We start from the raw sequence: 19052 nt of genomic DNA on the forward strand, positions 1-19052 counted from the left end.
CGAGAGTAGCGATGTGATTAGAGAGTGTGTCCCTGAGGTGTTTAGGTCCAAACACGATGACCTCAGTTTTATCTGAATTCAGTAGTAAGAAGTTAGAAGACATCCAGGATTTAATATTTTTCAGGCAGTCTTGCAGATGAGTAAACTGGCTTGTGTCGTCTGGCTCCATCGACAAGTAGAGTTGCGTGTCATCCGTATAACAGGGAAAGTTGATTGAGTGCTTCCGGATTATGTCACCTAATGGGAGCATGTAAAGAGTGAAGAGAACTGGTCCTAAAACTGAACCCTGTGGTACACCATATGTAACTCTGCTATACTCTGAATGGTTGTTATTAACATTAACAAACTGAAACCTGTCAGATGAGTATGACTTAAACCATTTTAGGGCAGGTCCTTTAATCCTAATTTCATGGTCTAGTTGTCTGTAGCAGGATGCTGTGGTCGATGGTGTCAAATGCAGCACTGAGGTCCAAAAGTAAAAAATACAGAGACGAGACCTCTGTCTGAAGCTATAAGATCATTAGAGACTTTGACCAATGCTGTTTCAGTGCTATGGTGTTCCCTGAATCCAGACTGGAAGGCTTCAAAGAGCTCGTTGCTGTGCAGGTGTTCATGTAGCTGCTCCAGGACAACCTTCTCAAGGATCTTGGAGATGTAGGAGAGGTTGGATATAGGCCTATAGTTGGCTAACACATCTGGGTCAAGAGAAGGATTTTAAGTAAAGGGTTAATGACAGCCACCTTCAAGGCCTGTGGCACATAACCTGTGACTAAAGAAAGATTAATTTGTTTCAATATAGAAGTGTTGACGAGGGGGAAGGCATCCTTAAGTAGTCTTGTCGGGATGGGATCCAGCAGGCAAGTGGCTGACTTGGAAGAAGTAATTGCGGAAGTTAAGTCTGACAGGTCGATGGGGGAGAAGCTGTCCAAGTATGCACCAAGTCTGGGAGGTGCTTCTGTGGGAACTGTCGTCTGTGCTCCATTACTGGCAATCATTGTTCTGATATTCACAATCTTTTCAGTAAAGAAAGATAGGAAGTCGTTACTGCTGAGAGTTGGGGGGGATGCATGGCTCAGCAGCACTATGGTTCTTGGTGAGCCTGCCCACGGTGTTGAAGAGGAACCTGGGGTTGTTCTTATTCTTGTCTATTAAGGATGAGTAGTAAGCGCTTCTAGCATTACGGAGTTCTTTTTTATATATATTAATAAACTCTCCTTCCATGCTTGGCAGTCTTCCTCATGCTGACTGGAATGTGTCTTCCTTTCCAGTTGTCTGGTCTTCTGTTTCAAGGCACGCAGCTTTGGGCTGTACCAGGGAACTAGTCTTTTTTGGTTGATAACCTTTGCAGAGAGGATATTTTCATTAACATGCTCGTGGTTATATAAGGACACACAATCACTGTGTCTCTTGTTCTATTCCAAAGGAAGAAGTGTGTCAGCGCTTGATACAATAACCTGTAATCAAATAAGCACAGTCTACATGAGTGGCTGCATCAGGTCCGATTGTTACGCTTCCTTAAAATAAACCAGACACTTGACTCACACCATCATTCCTAGTGGGAAGACGGGGGGGGGGGGGGGGGTTGGGGGGGGGTGTAAAAGTTCACCAACTAATAAATGAGGTGATGATTGAATAGTGCTGAAGCACTTCTATGTTGCTGTTTTTAAATCCCTTTATTGCAATGTTTCTTTCCTTATTTTAAAGATGATTACATATTTTAACATGTGGCATTTTTTATCATTTATGCACATTAAATTAATGTTGTAAACAAGTATACCATTCAAAAGGTGTTAGTGGTAAGGTTTGGGATTGGAGTGGGATATTTTCCTGCTGTCAAAGATCCTGAGCCAGACTACACTAGCATGCTACTTTACTGAGTCTGAGTACTGGGTTCCATATTTTTGTGGTCTTTCATACATTTTTCTTGTTCAAAAATGTGCAAATTGCTCCATTGTGGATTGCCAAGAATTAAGATTTGGTTGTTTCCAACTAGGGATGTAACGGTTATCGTGATAATCATAGTAAAATTTGCTGATGGTTTGTAATATCATTTAAATTTGAATTAAAATGATAACTGTGTGTGATTGCTGCACTTTTAAATCACAATTAATATTAATACTTTCACAATCAATATTCTGCGAAAGTCATGGTTGTACCCTGCAACACTGAAGTTGCGTGCGTTAAAAAATATTATTAGCCCCGCCCTCTTCTGAAAACTGATGTGAAACTGAAAGCACAGCAGCAGACATTGTAGCCTGCAAAAATCGGCGGTGGGGGCCTGATTTCTTTTGTACCCTCAAGAAAAGGGCAACCTGGTTTAATTGTATCTGTGCTTTTGAGTTGTTTCCAGCTAATTTTAACATTGCCGTAAAGATACAGATGATGATGAAGATGATTTTCTTGATGATGTTTGGGATGTGACATCTTCACATAATTACATCTCTATATCAAACATATTTTCTATTTTGAGAAGATCTTTTAAATCAAAAGTAAAAGTTCTCAACCCCTCCTGTACTGAGTCCTCTCATGTTTTTATATTGTATAAATTTGTGTGTGTGTGTGTGTGTGTGTGTGTGTGTGTGTGTGTGTGTGTGTGTGTGTGTTTACCCAGGTGACTCATCTGGTGTTCCAGTACCTGAAGATGCTGCAAACACTCGGACCACAGCAAAGGTTTAATCACTCTCACACACTTTGAAACACACTCGTTCCAAACAAATTGCTTTTGTGATCAAACACAATACATATACATTCTGTTTCAGACGGGTTAATGCTTGTTTTCTTGCTATTATGTACATATTATTGCTGTGTTGTGTCTGTTCTCTTATTCTGAGTGTTGATGTGACAGCTGAGCATCTGTCTGGGATTAATAAATGTAACGTCTACTTGTTTCATGCATTCAGAATATACGAAGAGATTCAGAAGATTGAAGCGAATGAGTTTCACTATCAGGAGCAGGTGAGAATCCAAGTCTAATCACTCTGCCGCTCTTTTCCCTTCCTTTTAGATAAATACTCAATATTGCCTGTTTATAGGTATAACTCGGTGGGATGACACTATATTTCATCTCCTCTTTGACAGATTGACCCTATAGAATATGTGGAGGACATCTGTGAGAACATGCAGCTGTTCCCTAAAGAAGACTTCCTAACAGGAGATCAACTGATGTTTGAGTTTAATCCACAAGTGAGTCAAGGGTTTTATTCAAAATATTTCCCACTCTGGATTAAGAGAAGATTCTGTCCACTATATTGCACCTTCATACATGTTTGATACCAGTATCACCTGTGTTTGTGTAGTCTTGATTATGATTTTGCTTGAAGAGTTAAAGTCTAATTACATATATCTTTTTTTTTTTTTGTGACAAAATGTGCTCATTTCTCTACCTTGCGTTGTGATGGACAGCTGAAATTATTCTCACAGAAACAATTTCAGAGACGCTTTATATGCTGAGAGAAGAAATTTGGTGTGCTCACCACCGTGCGTGTGCATGTGTGTGTAGGTGATCGGTGCAGCTCTGTCCCTCCTCACCCCCGAGAAAGCAAACCTGATGCTGTTGTCGCCAGAACACGAGGGCCAGTGTCCCCTCAGGGAGAAGTGGTTTGGTACACAATACAGCATAGAAGGTGTGTGTATGTGAGTGTGTGCCTGTGCCTGCTTGTTCACTGTCGGTGTAACTGCACTGTCCCACGAATTAGGCATTCAGTGAATACATTGTCTCTTTCTCCTTCGGCAGCAATATTGACCCTGATGTTCTGCAGTCAGCCAACAGTGTAAATGCCAGCGTTTATCTCTTGTCTCTTACGACGGCAAACAATAGTGTCGCTGCAGCATTTACACCAAATACACTGAAAACCCATTTTTCATTCACATCTCTTTCAGACTTGTAGTTACAGCTGTAATGTATTTTAATTGAAATGTACTCGGGCGTGCACTGAAGGGAGAACCAGAAAATGCTGATAGATGTTTTCCACAGACATAGAGCTGGAGTGGATGCAGCGCTGGACTGGAAACCTGGAGCTGAACAGTCTTCTCCACCTCCCTGCTGAGAACAAGTTCATCGGTGGGTGACTTAACATACTCTCACTGGTCACTTAATTAGGTAACTGCTTATTAAACCCAATATGTAATCAGCCAATCACACAACAGAAAGTCGGTATATGTAGACATAGTGAAGGGGATCTGCTGAGGTCCAAACCAAGAACAGAACAGGGAAGAAAGGGGAATTAGGTGACTGAATGTGGATGGTTTCATAAACTGGTTATCTTAGGGTTTGAGTTTGGGTAAATCAGTGTGTCTTGTGTCTTTCTTAAGCTCTGCTAATATGGACTTAATAGACACTACAACAAATCAAGAGAGCACATATCTCCGGCTGAAATTGGGTTCATAAATGCTCAAACTATGATCAGGATGATTTCCAGAAGACGAAACATTCGTCTTTCAACAATTTCACACGGATGCAAGTAAAATTTATCTATGACATTTCCAGAAAAACTTTGGTAATAGCTACACCAGTCAGCCATAGCATTAAACCACTGGCCTAATTTAGTGTAGGTCCTCCCTTTGCCAACAAAACAGCCTTTCACCCCTGGATGCATGGACTCCCATGTATATCCTGTCAATGGTCGACAACAGTCTTCAGGATCCAGGATCTACAATTCCATCCTGATTGTCTCCTCCCTTGTTATTGCCCATCTTTCCACCAAATTTCTTAAACAGACATTTAATAGATCTTGTGATGTCCTGCTAACAAACAAACACACACGTCAGATATCACTTTGCTTCATGGCCGACGTGAGTTGGATGACCACTTGATGAATCCCGATGTACGGTTCCACGATCCCGATATATGGTTCCACGATCCCGATGTACGGTTCCACGATCCCGATGTACGGTTCCACAATCCCGATGTACGGTTCCATAATCCCGATGTAGGGTTCCACGATCCCGATGTACGGTTCCACAATCCCGATGTACGGTTCCACGATCCTGATGTACGGTTCCACAATCCCGATGTACGGTTCCACAGGCTGAACATATGAATAAGTTCACTGGTCTCAAACAACCTCCAATCCAGTTGAGAACATTTGGGACGGGGGTCATGTCAAGAAGCTACACATTGTCAGCAAGTGTGTGACCCAAATCTCTTCGGGTACCTTGTATCTATGCCACGAAGGATAAAGGCAGTTCTGACTGGTCAAACCTGGTTCTAGCTAGGTGCAGCTAATAAAGTAAGTGTACCAGTGTGTGTGTTTGCACAGTGTTGGACCAGGCTGCTGCCGGCAGCATTTGACACTGTCCAATAAGATGACCCTTAATAAGACAGGCTCTAGCAGGTTGTGTACAACTAACAGCACACAGCTATATTAACCCAACATGGAGGAGCAGGGCCTTTTTGTCATTTGTGACATTTCCTTGTTCATCACTTATCTAATGAAGATGTTATAAATAGAGGTTATTATTTTTTTTAATTATCCTTCATATCATAGGCCCCATTCAGACAGGGTTTATTTCTCTGGAGAAGGTGCAGTTATTATGTGGCTGCTGGGCAGAGCACAGGAGGAACATACTGTTCGTCCACATTTCAGTTATTACTGGTCAGTGGTTATAATTCATCCCAGCATAATTATGTTTCTGTCTTTGCTGCTCTGCCTTTTACACCCATTTACTCTGTGTCGTGACCTACATTCACATGTACACTGTTGCAGGTACACATTGGAAAATCTAGCCCAATGTACGCAACTCAGTACATATCTATCGATCGATCGATAGATAGATAGATATAGATTGTCTTTTACAAAAGCTGATCATGTGATTTGCAGTTGTTAAAATGTGTCTGGAATGTCAGCAAAGGTTGGAGATACTTTATTATTCACTTCCCATTGTAATACTCATCTTGTCTGAATAGGGCGTTAGACACCAATCTACATTTGGTCAAATTTTATGAGGATCTTTTGTATCCAATTTACTGGCCTCATGTGGCAGAATAAATAGATGAAATTCCTTCTCATCAGTCTGACTGTCAAAAAACTAGTCACACCAATCAACAAAAGTTTTGCAGATTACATTTTTGGGCTTAGTACAGAAAATTTAAAGGGAAACCTGTGCCACCTTTACACGGAGGTTACTTGACCGTGTCATCAAATCTTTCTGTAATATCGCTCGGCAGCGTTAGCTGTAAATATTCTTATGGTCCTCATCTGATCATTTTCTTAAACCAGTAAATTCGAGTGCATTGCCTCACTCTCTACAGTGTCATTTTTCTCAATCTGCAACATGTCCATTTCTGGTCCGGCTTTCGACCTTTACAGCAGAAGGGAAAACCAAAGCCAAATTTTTACACATCAAACAAACCAATTTTATTAATCATCTTTCAATATGTAGAGGATTTGCTCACGCCTCCTTGAATCATCAGTGTAAGGGGGAAGCCAAGTCTTTCTCCGTGTTGACGAGTGGCTGCATTTATATCCCAAACTGGACATACTGAATTGTTGAAACTCATGTTATTTATGAGCCTGTAGCAAGAAGAGTGATGATGGTTTCGCTGTTTGTGTGCAGCCACTGACTTCACCCTGAAGCCTTCTGACTGCCCTGACACCGACTTCCCTGTCCAGGTAGCCCATGGGGACAGAGGGTGCCTGTGGTACAAGAAGGACAACAAATTCAAAACCCTAAAAGGTGAATTGTGTGTGTGTTTGTGTGAGTGAGTGAGTGAGTGTGTGTATGATGAAGTGTGTATCATTTAGCATGCGAGAGGTTTTACAGAAGGACATTAAATATTATTAAGGAGGTGTTGACACCCATTTGTCTTGTCTCCTGCTGCAGCCTACATCAGATTCCACCTAATCTCTCCTGTAATCCAGCAATCTGCTAAGAAGTAAGTTCAGGCTCAGAAGTGTGACCTTGAGAAAATACTGTTTATTTTCCCTGTAACATTCATTAACACCTCTATCTTTTCTGCCAACCCTCACTCTCTTTCTTCGAGTGTGTATTTTGGTTTTCCTTCTTCCTTTCTCTAAATCTCTTCTTAACCTCTTTCTTACCTTGCATCCTCCATCCTTCTCCTCCTCTTCCATCCCCTACTCTCATCAAATACTCTTTCCTTCCTTGTTTTTTATTTCATTCATTCATTTGAAAAAAATCGTATCCCCTTCTTCTGCCTCCTTCATTTCTCCTCTCTCTCTCTCCGCTCACCTCCAGTGTGGTCTTGTTTGACCTGTTGGTCAACATCCTCGGACACAATCTGGCCGAGCCGGCCTACGAGGCAGAAGTTGCCCAGCTGGAGTATAAACTGGTCGCTGGCGAACACGGCCTGGTGATCAAGGTCAAAGGATTTGACAACAAACTACCTGTGAGTGAGTGCAGCTGGAGAATAACACACACACACACACACACACACACACACACACTCACACACACACACAGAAGATTTGGATATGCACATCCACACCAACAGTTAATGCAGGGTCATTTTGTGACTCAAAGACTCGGCAGTGAATATATTATTTCACATCCAAAATGTCCATACTGTATGAACAAGATAATCCTTTATTATCATGCAGGAGGTGTAGACTGTGACTGTGCCACTTCATCGTTGCATATATTACAATTTAATTGCTTTATAATGAGGAATACTTTATAAAAGTTCTGTAAGTTGTAACCAATAGCTGCATTAATTATTATTAAATCATTCACCAACGCTATTTAGGAATGTATGGAGTGATTAAAAAAGCCATGTAAGTGGGGAAAACTTGAAAATAAAATGTGCCTTGTTTGAAAGTACTCTCTTCTAGTCAGGGTTAATGATACATCACAAAGAAGGTTAAAATCAGAGAATAAAGATTAGAATGGACTGTATACACACACACACACACACAGACTGTATGTCCTGGAATTATTATACCTTAAAATAACTTTGTCTTTGTGTCGTCAAGTTGTATAATCAAGAAGTAAACTGACAAAAGTAGATTGAGCAGAACTACTGTACTCAGTGAGACACATTCTGTACTTTGTGTCACGTAAGTATTGTACACACACACACACACACACACACACACTCGGAGGATGCTGCTGATCCTCTGGTTTCTCCCTCTAGCTGCTCTTCCACCTCATCATCGACCACCTGGCGGATTTCTACGCGCCGCCTGATGTCTTCAGCATGTTTGCTGAGCAGCTCAAGAAAACCTACTTCAACATCCTCATTAAACCTGAGAAGCTCGGCAAGTCAGTCGCTCACCTTCTATTTTTTCTCCTGATATCTACTCTGTCGTCTGTGAGCCTCCAATGCCTTCTAGTGGTGAGAGGTGTGACAGCCCTAAAGAGAGAAACCCTTGTATTGTCTCAGGGACGTACGCCTGTTGATCTTGGAGCACTCTCGCTGGTCCATGGTGGAGAAGTATCAGGCCCTGACCGCAGGTCTGACCAGCGACGAGCTGATGGAGTTCAGCCGGAGCTTCAGGGCGCAGCTGTGCGCTGAGGGGCTGGTGCAAGGCAACCTAACCAGCTCTGTGAGTGGATAAGTTGGCATCACAACAGAATAAAAATGAGTTTTTTAATTCAAGTGTTGGTTAATGTTCACTTTCATCACTTGATTCTGGGTGTACATGACATTGTTCCTTCTCTTGCGCACTTGTTCATTATTCTTTATTTTATTTCCTCTGCAGGAGTCCGTGGAGTTACTGCAGTATGTCACTGAGTAAGTCAGCTGTTAATATGAATGAATGCACCCCCTGATGAGAACACCAGCACTATATAATCAAAAACATTTTAGCAGGCATACACAGTTAATCATATTAGTGCCACTTGTGAAATCCATCACTTACCTTTCACTTGTTTTTTTTCCCTTCCATTCAATCCCTTCATCTCCTTTCACCCTTTTCCATCATCCTCCCCTTTTGTCCCCCTCTCTTCTGCTGTGGCAGCAAATTGCAGTTCTCTCAGCTGCCAGCGGAGGTGCCAGTGATGTTCCAAGTGGTGGAGCTGCCACAGAAGCACCACATCTGTAAAGTCAAGTCACTCAATAAAGGAGATGCCAACTCCGAGGTTACTGTTTACTACCAGGTACACACTTACACACTCACACATCTGCAGCTTTGTATCACGAGTTTAACATACCAAATATATTATGATTACACACTATTTCACCTCAGTTGTTCTTTTTCCACAACTTTTACTTAGTCTGGCCCCAAGGCCTTGAGGGAACACACACTGGTGGAACTGTTGGTTGTGAGTGATATATTTATTAAGTATTATTCCTCTAATATCTCTTTTTATTCTGTGAGTTGTCCATCCATCCATCCATCCATCGTTGACTGAGGTGTTGTTGCCTTTTAGATGCTCATGGAAGAACCCTGCTTTGACTTTCTTCGAACCAAAGAGACTCTGGGGTGGGTGAATAATTACTTGATATTTGTGAAGAAATAAAAAGTGAATAAAATTACGCTTTCATGACATATTTGTAGTTGCTATATACAGTATATGTGTGTGTGTGTGTGTGTGTGTGTGTATAACTTGACTTTGTTTGAACAAGAGGCTATTACATTATTATACCTGCCACAGTAGAAGTACTTCTATCTCTGCTCATCTCCTCAGTACCCCTGACCGTAGCTGTCTTCGGGTCATGTCTCCCCCTGCAGGTACCACGTCTACCCGACCTGCAGGAACACCTCGGGTGTTCTCGGCTTCTCTATCACGGTGGAAACGCAGGCCACCAAGTTCAAGTGAGTCTGCAACACATTTGTAACCTTTCATCCCCCCAAAAGCAAGATAGGATTCATCTTACACGGTGTCCCAAAACCATGGTATAATTTATCTTTCTGTTCAACCCAATTCAAGCGACAATTAATCTGTGTGGTGCCTGGAAAGAGAAGCGAGTGGAACTGATAAATGACTTAAAGAAATTCAGCCTATAGCCTGAAATATATCTCTTACCTCATGAACATTTCTCTCAGCACAGAGCTGGTGGAGTTGAAGATTGAGGAGTTCCTGGCTTCGTTCAGAGAGAAACTCGCTGCACTGACCGAGGAGGCTTTTAATACTCAGGTCTGCATGTGTGTTTGTGTTGTGCATTTGCTTGCTTGAGTTTCCCCATAAATATAGAAACACTTACATTTTAATCAAGTAACATTGGCAGACATGTCCTAACCAGAGGCATGCTGGTTCACTGTAATGTGTCTTTGTTCAGGTGACGGCTTTAGTGAAGCTGAAGGAGTGTGAGGACACACACCTCGGGGAGGAGGTAGACAGGAACTGGGCCGAGGTGGTCACACAGCAGTATGTGTTTGACAGGCTCAACAGAGAAGTGAGAATAAAACACACACAGTCCCACAATTTCTCAGTGTTGGCTTCGATCCTACACAACCATAGCTTGTTGACTGACTTCTGTGTGTGTTTAGATCGCAGCTCTGAAGCAGATGACCCGCACCGAACTGGTCTCCTGGTTCCAAGAGCATAGAGGACAGAACAGCCGCAAACTCAGCGTGCACGTAAGCAACGTGTCGGCATGGCTGGAGTCATGTTTTGATGAGTTTTAAATATCATGGAAATGGACACAATTCGAGATTGAAAAAAAAAATTTCTCAATTTTGCCCCCCAAAAAGTTTGCACACTTACTCATGGTGATTTTTGGGGGTTTTGTAGAGCAAAATATGGAAAATGGGCAATGTCGTTTTTAACCGATTTAGTTGGGCAGACTGACATAACTTTCCAGAGACATGGAAAACACACGCTGACACAATAGCAAGATTGTAAACCTAAGCATGTATCACAGTGTTACTATGGTAATGCTGTGTTGTTTGGCTCACGAAGCTAAAGTTAGCCTAACATACTTGCCTTATTACACGTGAAGTTAGCCACCTGCTATTCCCCTGCTATATGTCAACATGTCTTGCAATATCTCTAAATGTCAGCCGTGTCTGCTCCTGTGTGACAGAGCAACGCAACATCCAGTTTATGGCAAAAAATTAATAGTGAAGTAATTTTGTGTGGCAAGTTGGTACCGTTCCCTATATTCTCTGCAGATTTCATCTAATTGTACCGTCCTGCTCGTGTGTCACTGAATAGACATTACAGTCTGCATCTGCGTCATTCCGTCTGAACGCAGCATTAGCTCTGATGTAGCGCCTTTTCTTTCAACTGACTGACCAGGTATTTTTGTATGCTACAGCTTCTTCCTAGATATTCCCAAGCTTTGTCTCTGGACAGCAGGTCACATAAAAGCTGGCACGAAAGAATAATTCCAACTTAAATACCTCTCTCCATTTGCCATTGGTAGATGGTCAGCATGACCTCTTTTTCTACAGTGCTTCAGCCTTGCGCATCATTGCCTCTACCGCCATCTTCTGATGAAACCATGCATTGAGTTACTCAGTCGATATTCGCTTTGTGTTTTCTTCTTTTGTGACTTTGTTGACGTTGGCTGAAAGTTCACTTGACAGTAAAATGGAAACTTAACTAATCTTACACCTGGAGACGTGCAGTCACCTCTGTCAGTGGCTCTGTGGGCCGGGTGTGTTTCATGCTTGAGGTCTAACATTCTGACAGAGTAAGCAACCCCCCCCCCCCCCCCCCCCCCCCTCTGTTTCTCTAAGGTGGTGGGATTTGGTGCTGAAGAGAACGACAAGGAGGCTGGTGGTGAAAAACAAGGAGATGACGGCAAAGAGGAGTACTTAAGCAGCTCCATGTATGGCGAGGTGTCCAGACTCACCTTTCTCCCTGCTTCCGCCAAGATGGCGGGTGCCATAGCCATCATGGACATTCCTGCTTTTACTGAAGGCCTGCCTCTCTTCCCCTATCACAAAATACTGGAATAAAGTGTGAGGCAGCCAGATGGTTGGGATTTGCCCCTCGCTGAGCCACATTTGGAGAGACGGCTTCATTAGAGATTCAGGTTCTTAATACGTGGAGGTGAAGGGAGGTTGAGACGTCTTCAGTTCCTCTGGATTCAAGTCTCTGGAGCCAAGCTGTACATTTTACCAACGCTGTGTGCATACACAACAAGCCTGGAAGTGATGATAGAGTGTTATTTTAGTTAAGTGATAATCTATTCTGCTTTCACGCACTCCATTATTTTATATCCTCAGACACTAAGAGTGTGGGAGCACGCTATCTATTTCTCTTTCCCACACTGACGGAAAATCTTTGAATCTAATTCTCACTTATTTGGCTCTCTGAGCTCTGCTGCTAATACAATTGTGATCTCTTCCAGTGTTTGTGTTGGAGCCCTGACTGAGTTTCATGCTACTTAAAAACACAAATCAGCTGTGAAAACTGCGTATAATTCAGAGTCCTTTGAACTCCAGATGTTTGGATTCGAGGAACCGTGTGCTGGATTTCAAGTTCTGGCGTGTGCTACTGTTACTTCTGACCTGGATGGTGCTGTATTATGAGACGGAGCAAATAAATAAATCGATGAGTGGTACTTAATCCTAAAAACACTTAATTCATCTTCATACAAGTACAATCGAGTGAAATGTTCAGACTGAAATTCAATTAATTTTTTCCTCCACCGGCTCCAAGGAAAGATGGAAGTAATTAACATTTTGACATTTTCTCTCCACCGATTAAACCGACACCTGAAATTTCCTTAAAATGCAAACCCCATTAAACATCACAAACGACACAAATAACTCGGACGCACCGAAATGACAAACAGGTCACTTCAAAGTGTTTGCACGCTCTGTGTGGCACCAGCTGTTTAATTTACACAGGTGTAATTCATGTGAAATTATACATCGCTCACACACTCCTTTTATCCCGTGGGGAGACGTTGTTGCAGGTGGTATTGTGGGCCGTCTAGTGGCTGGTGACACTCTGCACTATTGAATGTAATTAAAAACTAATCCGGAGCCCAGCACAGCGGAGTGTGTTCACAAAATGGACTAATATACCCAGAGGGAAGCCTCATACGGCGGCAAAGTCCTGCCCTTCAGTCGTCTCCATTAAATGATACCTCACGACGGAGGGCCAAACAGCCGGCTTAATTAAAAGGACAGTATATGGCTTTATGGAGCTGCACCCAAACATTTCACCCCTAATAATTGTTCATCATCTCCTTCAAAAAAAAGATTTATATGCTACTTTAACAGCCGCTGCAGTTTTGAGAAGTGTCTGGCTTGGCTGAAAATCTGTCTTCCCCCTCAGTAAAAAAGGTCAAATGAGGATGAAGTTCTTCCACATTTCCTCTTCGGGAAAAAAAAACTTTTTTTTTTTTTTTTTCTAAATGGACTTTTGCTTTGTGTGCAGTGGTGTAGTGGAGGATCTTAAAGAAAGAAAAAAGCATGGTGGAGTTTTAGTATTTGGTAGATAATTTAAAGCTGTAAACAATTTTACACCCAAGTATCGGACAGCGCCCTCCGCCACCATCATGGTGTCCGTATAGAGACGCATAAAGCTGTTCTGGTGTCTTGGACACTTAATGTTTATTTCATTTATTTGTCACCTGTTTATAGGTGCACTAAACTTCTACTACGTGGAATAAACTCAGACCGTGAGACAGCCGGATACTTGTGATTTTCCCCTTGCTGGGTCACATCTGGAGACAAGAAAATGTGTCCTCAGGTGGTCCTCGTCTATGTTCCAAGAAAATAACTTTTTTGGGGGAAACAAAGGCAACTGGGGTATGGCTCAGGAGGTAGAGTGGCTGTCTAGAGATTGGATGCTCACTGGTTTGATCCACCACTACAGAACAGAATTAATCCAGCCATTAATCCGGCCACGTGCTTGTCTGGCCAAAGTCTGACTCATATTGGATTGTTAGATCAAGGTTAAATAGTCCTGATCTGATGTCGTAACACCCGGGCTGCAAAAATCGTTGTAATCCTACGTATGTTCATATCAGGGCTAGGTCTTGCTCATACAAGGGTAATCTGGCGGGTTGTCAGCTGACGTTGGTGGAAGACGGCCAGAACTGGCCCAGAAGTAACACGTCGATGCCGTTGATCCAGTTGAGCCATAACCATCAGCGTACAAATGACACCGTAAAGCACCGTGAGTCCTGCTGCCATGTAAGTGCAGCTCATTTACAAAGCATTAGTGATCTCCTAAAGTTGTCTCTGGCAGTATTCACTCTCCTGTTCACGCCTGGCTCCTTTTCAGCTGAATAATTCGCTAATGCTTTGCGTGCTAGCTGATCAACGGTCGTGGTATAACTTTATTATTTTACTGCTGCGTTTCAGCCATAAAGGTCAAAAGCTGAAACACAACAGTCAAAACAAAGTTGATGTACATAATACTGCAAGTGTTTTTGGCCTATGTAGTATTTCTGTCCTCTGCTTCTACTTTAGATGAAGCTGTGACAGAAATCGGTACTTTTTCCACCAAACAGTGTTAGACAAGTAGGAGTCTTTAATGAAACAAAATCCAAAATATTATTCTGAAAGACACAAATTTGCTCTATAAAACTAAAGGGAACTACCATGGGTTAACTTTCCTGGTTCTGTTAACTGCTGCAAGTTGAAACACATCGAACCTCTTTCACACAAATGTGGAGTGTATTCCAAAGTAATTAGTCCTGCATAATTTTAGATCGCAGCTTGTATTTTTTTTTTAAAGTGAGAATAAAAGAATTGCCACGATTAATTTCCTCGACAGAAGAAAATCCAAATAGTCAACAGAGGAGAAATTGATGTAAAAGTCTTAGCAACGACATAAAAATGAAAGCAAGTCCAGCTAAATGGAGGTAAAACCCCACCTGTGGGATGGAGGGATGGTGTTAATTCACTCCTTAATGATACAAGGTGGAATTCATCTGACAGGTTCTGGGTGTGTGGAGACAACATGCAGCAGTGTGAAATCCCAACAGAACATTCATGGTTATGACAAACAAATCTAATTAGCTTTCAGTTTATTGTGATCGGAGCGGCGCGTCCCTGGTTGATCAGCTGCATTATTCTCTTCGGCTGATAGCAGAGCGTATTAAAGGCAGCACAGCACCAAGCCAGTGATGCCCACTGGATGTTCTGAATGCAGTGGATACACCATTGTAGATATGCTGCTTATATGACCCAAAAATACACTGTTTATTCTTCACACTGCCAAAAAAAAAAAAATCCAGGAGGAGACTGGAAAACAGTGCTTTGGTCCATGCGTGTTTACATTTTTCTCTCTGGCGAGGGAACTTTATTGTGGTGTTTCTAAAGAGTCAGAGCGCTCAAATATGGTCTAATTGCCTGACATATTTGCTTAATTTACATTTAAAGACTCTTCATGTGATGTTTCCATGATGCTCCCACTGTGAAAGTGGAATAAATCTGTGTGTGTGTGTGTGTGTGTGTGTGTGTGTGCGCGTGTTTGTTCTTGTACTTGCTACTTATTGAGGACAAGAATAGGTATTTAACCACCAGAGTGGGGACATTTTAGCCGGTCCTCACATCTTCATAGGACCGTTTGAAGGTCAAGACTTGGTTTTAGGGTCAAGGTTAGAATCAGGGTCTGGTTAGGTTTAGGGTCAAGGTTAGGGTGAGGCAGTCAGTTGAGATGGTCAGGGTGAGGGGCTAGGGAATGTATTACATCAATGAAAGTCCTCACAAAGATATAAGTGCAAGGGTGTGTGTGTGTGTGTGTGTGAAGCAGAATAACAAGATTTACTGTTTGTTATGTTCTGGCTGTGCAGAGGAGCAGGTCTCTCGCCGGCAGTAAAAGAGTTAATATTTTCGTGGTTTATCTTGAGCGAGCAGTGAGATATTTGGAACGCGCTTCGTTTTACAGTGACCCTTAAATTTCAGCTCTCCATAAACAGAAGTCATTTGTTCGCCACGTATGTGACCTCGTGGCTCTTCCTGCATTACACACGACACAGGTGATTCTCAGATGCGCTAATATTCACCAATTAGCCTTAAGCACAGTGCATCTGAGTTTAATGAAGAACAGTATTTGTTGTGTCATCACAAACCACCGAAGACTTCAATTATAAAAATTTCCCCCTGATGATGGAAAGTCATGGGATCGGGAAAGTTCTTTCAATTAATCCCAATAAAAAAGCGTGAGGCAAACGCCGTGGCGACCCATCAAGCCCAGTGACTTCACGCAAAGCTGCAAAGGTGACCATCATGGTGATGCTAGAGGAGGGGCCTTGACCTCTCCACCACTGTCACTCAAGGTATACATACGGCAACAAGCTTTAGGACAAACCTCACAAAATTTACAGGAATTGTGTAACTTTTCATGACCAGAAAAAAGCCAAACTCTCATGAGTCAGCAGTATTAGCTGGAGGCCGGAGTCTTTATGTTTCGTATTGTCTGTTCTATTTTTGTGAACTCTCCGGAACTCCTTGAAGTTTCTTTTAAGTTTAGCACAAACATCCATTGGGAATTTGGGAAGTCAACAAATGTCATAAACGGTGATATTTTTCATTTTTTTCTAAACCACAGAAACTCCATTAACCACCACCCGCAGCGTTATATCATTAAATCAGGGACTTTGTGTCTTTCTAACACTGAAAAAAAAAAAACTGGGCACTTTTAAAAAGGAAATTGAACTTCCAATTGAAAGGCTGTGGTTTGAAATTCGTGCTGAATTCCATCAAGAAAAATGCGTCCAGCATGAATCAGCAGATCAAATTTCACAACCGTCATCCGTCGCAACCCGCAGCGAGACTTTCAGTCTTGGGAAATTGAAAGTAATCCGTATGTGGACAAACTGCGAGGTATCAAGGTACATTGAAGAATATTTTAACTGAGGATGGATTTTAAATAAACTTAAAGAGTCCAAAAAGTTACAATAAAGTAAACCACCATTTTTGCAAATTTAAAAACAAAAACAAAAAAGCTAGTAAAACGGTACTTTTGACGGAAATGCTAATTCTCTCTCATTGTCTGCCTGAGAGACAATGAGAGAGCAGCAGTGTCTCAGCACGTTTTTTTGGATCAGGAAGTCATTATTCAGCCTTTGGGGCATGTAACTACTGTGACAAATAGTATTGTCAGTAAATGAACTCAGACTGTGCTGTCAACAGTGGCTGGTGGTCCTGCTAAGAAAGCCTTTGTGACTCTGTCCCAGAGAGTTTGTACTCATACTGCGTTCTACTGTCACAAGCCATTCTGTCTGGCTCGCTCTCTGTCTCCATCTCTTAGACGGAGTACATACGCGAAAGAGGAAGTGTATCACAAATGCGTGCAGACAAGCTTGCCCACAAATCAGAGAAGATTAGATTTGTTCCGCGCACAAACGCACACACACGCACGCACGAGCGCGTGCACTCTCACCCTGTGTAAACTTTCCACTGCTACACTCTGTGTCATTCCTGTTGTCATTCTAATTTCATCTGAGGATCCCTGCCAAGGCAATAATGAGCTCAAGTCATGAGGCCGAAGCCACGCTGAGAGCTGGTGCTGGTGCTGGTGCTGGTGCTGGTGTGTGTGTGTGTCTGTGTGCAGCTCAGGGTAAATGAGAAGGTAAATGGAGGGAAAAGATGGTTTTAAAAAGAGGGGAGGCTGGGCAGGTTTACACTTGTTTGCGTAGCGTGTCTGCTTGTGTTTGTGTGTTTGACTGCGCAGGGCTCAAATGAATCAGTGCAGTGGGGTGTGTCATCTAAGCTGCTGTAATGTGTCAACGCTTTTATTCAGTTTGAGCAGTAATCTTAGAACTCCCCACTGGCCTGCCTTCATCAGCCCCCTGCTAAAAAGCTAGCTTATGATAACAAGAGAAACACAAAAGAGATGAGCCTTTTTTTTTTTTTGGTCTGGATCAAGATTACACATAAACGAGTGTAACCAGGAGAAAGCCTCTCATTATATGGCTATTACAATCAAGATGGACCTTGCTTGCTCAGGCAAAGATGAGATGCTTGTCTCCAGCTGTTTTGGGGAATTAGAGCGTGAGGGGTAGTGTAGCAATAATTCGCCACAAAATTCCTGGATTTACAGGTAAAATAATGTGAAGCACCATCTCTGTTTGCTCAGTGACCCTGAAATGATCTGAAAGCGAAAGTTATCTTTATCTGCAGCTGACAACATGTGATTAATGGGCTCATTCATCTCTACCTGGTACATTTGATCATAAAGTTAAAACTCTTCTTAAACTGTGATATTGACTTCATCATGGACTGTCTATCAAGTCCATGTATGTTAAATATACCTAAATTTGAAAAAAGCAGGGGGCAACTCTGCAGTTATTAAAAAAAAAAAAAAGTATGAGAGTCCTTTTTTCAGACAGCTGACTGGATGGTAAGTGGACTTAAAATGACAATATAGGAATAGATTGGAGCACAAATAGCAGCCCATCCATCCTGTTAAGGGTCGTGGGGGGGTGGAGCCTATCCCAGCAGCCTTCAGATGAGAGGCGGGGTTCACCCTGGACAGGTCACCAGTCCATCACAGGGCCAACACATAGAGACAGACAACCATTCACACTCACAGTCACACCTACGGTCAATTTAGAGTATCAATCAGCCTCGTCCTCTCTTGATGTCTTTGGACTGTGGGAGGAAGCTGGAGTACCAGAGAGAACCCACACAGGAACAGGGAGAACATGGAGACTCCACACAGAAAGATCCTGTGCTGGATCCGGGGCTCGAACCCGGAACCTTCTTGCTGTGAGGTGACGGTGCTGACCACTGCACCACCGTGCCGCCCCACAAATGGCAGCAGGAAGAGCAGTTTTTTCCAACAAGCAACAGTCATTGATAAACAGTCAGTGTGAAGAAATCATGTCCAGTTCTCAGACTCAAAACACGACCTAAATCAATGTACACACGCAATTAGACATGAAATGACATCCAGTATCATAGGAAATGTGGGACTATTGTTGACAGGCAGTTTGCTGGTTGGATCCCAGCAGGATACATTTGGTCCTGGAAAGTGAAAGTTGCTCCATCTTCACCTCCTCTGATCTGCCTGCTTCACAGAACTTCAAAGTCTGTAGTGGCTTTAGAGTGTCGTCCTCAGGCACGAGTTCCCATTGAAGTTTAAATTATGAAATCACAGCGTTCTTCTGAAAATGAATAACTTTTCTTGAACTATATTAGAGGTATGTTTTTATGTACTCGGTTTTAAAGTACTTTTTCAGTCTATATTTTCTGTTTTTAACTACATCACCGAATACCCAAATACAATTGGAT

General features: G+C 42.4%; 1 protein-coding gene across 2 annotated transcripts in view; it reads left to right on the forward strand.

Annotated features, from left to right (window-relative positions):
• Positions 1-12580, forward strand: part of LOC147246365 (nardilysin-like) — a 36252-nt gene extending 23672 nt beyond the window's left edge. Inside the window, exons 13-31 of one of the 2 annotated variants that reach the window (XM_086181634.1) lie at positions 2612-2670; positions 2901-2955; positions 3079-3183; positions 3500-3623; positions 3974-4060; positions 6556-6675; positions 6823-6874; positions 7198-7348; positions 8093-8220; positions 8342-8504; positions 8661-8692; positions 8919-9057; positions 9175-9222; positions 9331-9383; positions 9633-9716; positions 9948-10038; positions 10181-10297; positions 10392-10481; positions 11586-12580. In XM_086181634.1, coding sequence (XP_086037760.1) covers positions 2612-2670; positions 2901-2955; positions 3079-3183; positions 3500-3623; positions 3974-4060; positions 6556-6675; positions 6823-6874; positions 7198-7348; positions 8093-8220; positions 8342-8504; positions 8661-8692; positions 8919-9057; positions 9175-9222; positions 9331-9383; positions 9633-9716; positions 9948-10038; positions 10181-10297; positions 10392-10481; positions 11586-11807 — 1920 coding nt within the window. In that variant the 3' untranslated portion in view covers positions 11808-12580. Of the gene's footprint in view, positions 1-2611; positions 2671-2900; positions 2956-3078; positions 3184-3499; positions 3624-3973; positions 4061-6555; positions 6676-6822; positions 6875-7197; positions 7349-8092; positions 8221-8341; positions 8505-8660; positions 8693-8918; positions 9058-9174; positions 9223-9330; positions 9384-9632; positions 9717-9947; positions 10039-10180; positions 10298-10391; positions 10482-11585 lie in introns of those variants that run through there. The other variant, XR_015109645.1, reaches the window with a different exon arrangement.
• Positions 12581-19052: the final 6472 nt, after the last annotated feature.

Source organism: Aulostomus chinensis, chromosome 17 (assembly GCF_037954235.1).
Source record: "Aulostomus chinensis isolate RoL2024-O1b breed Wild chromosome 17, RoL_Achi_v1.0, whole genome shotgun sequence".
NCBI classification, from domain to species: domain Eukaryota; kingdom Metazoa; phylum Chordata; class Actinopteri; order Syngnathiformes; family Aulostomidae; genus Aulostomus; species Aulostomus chinensis.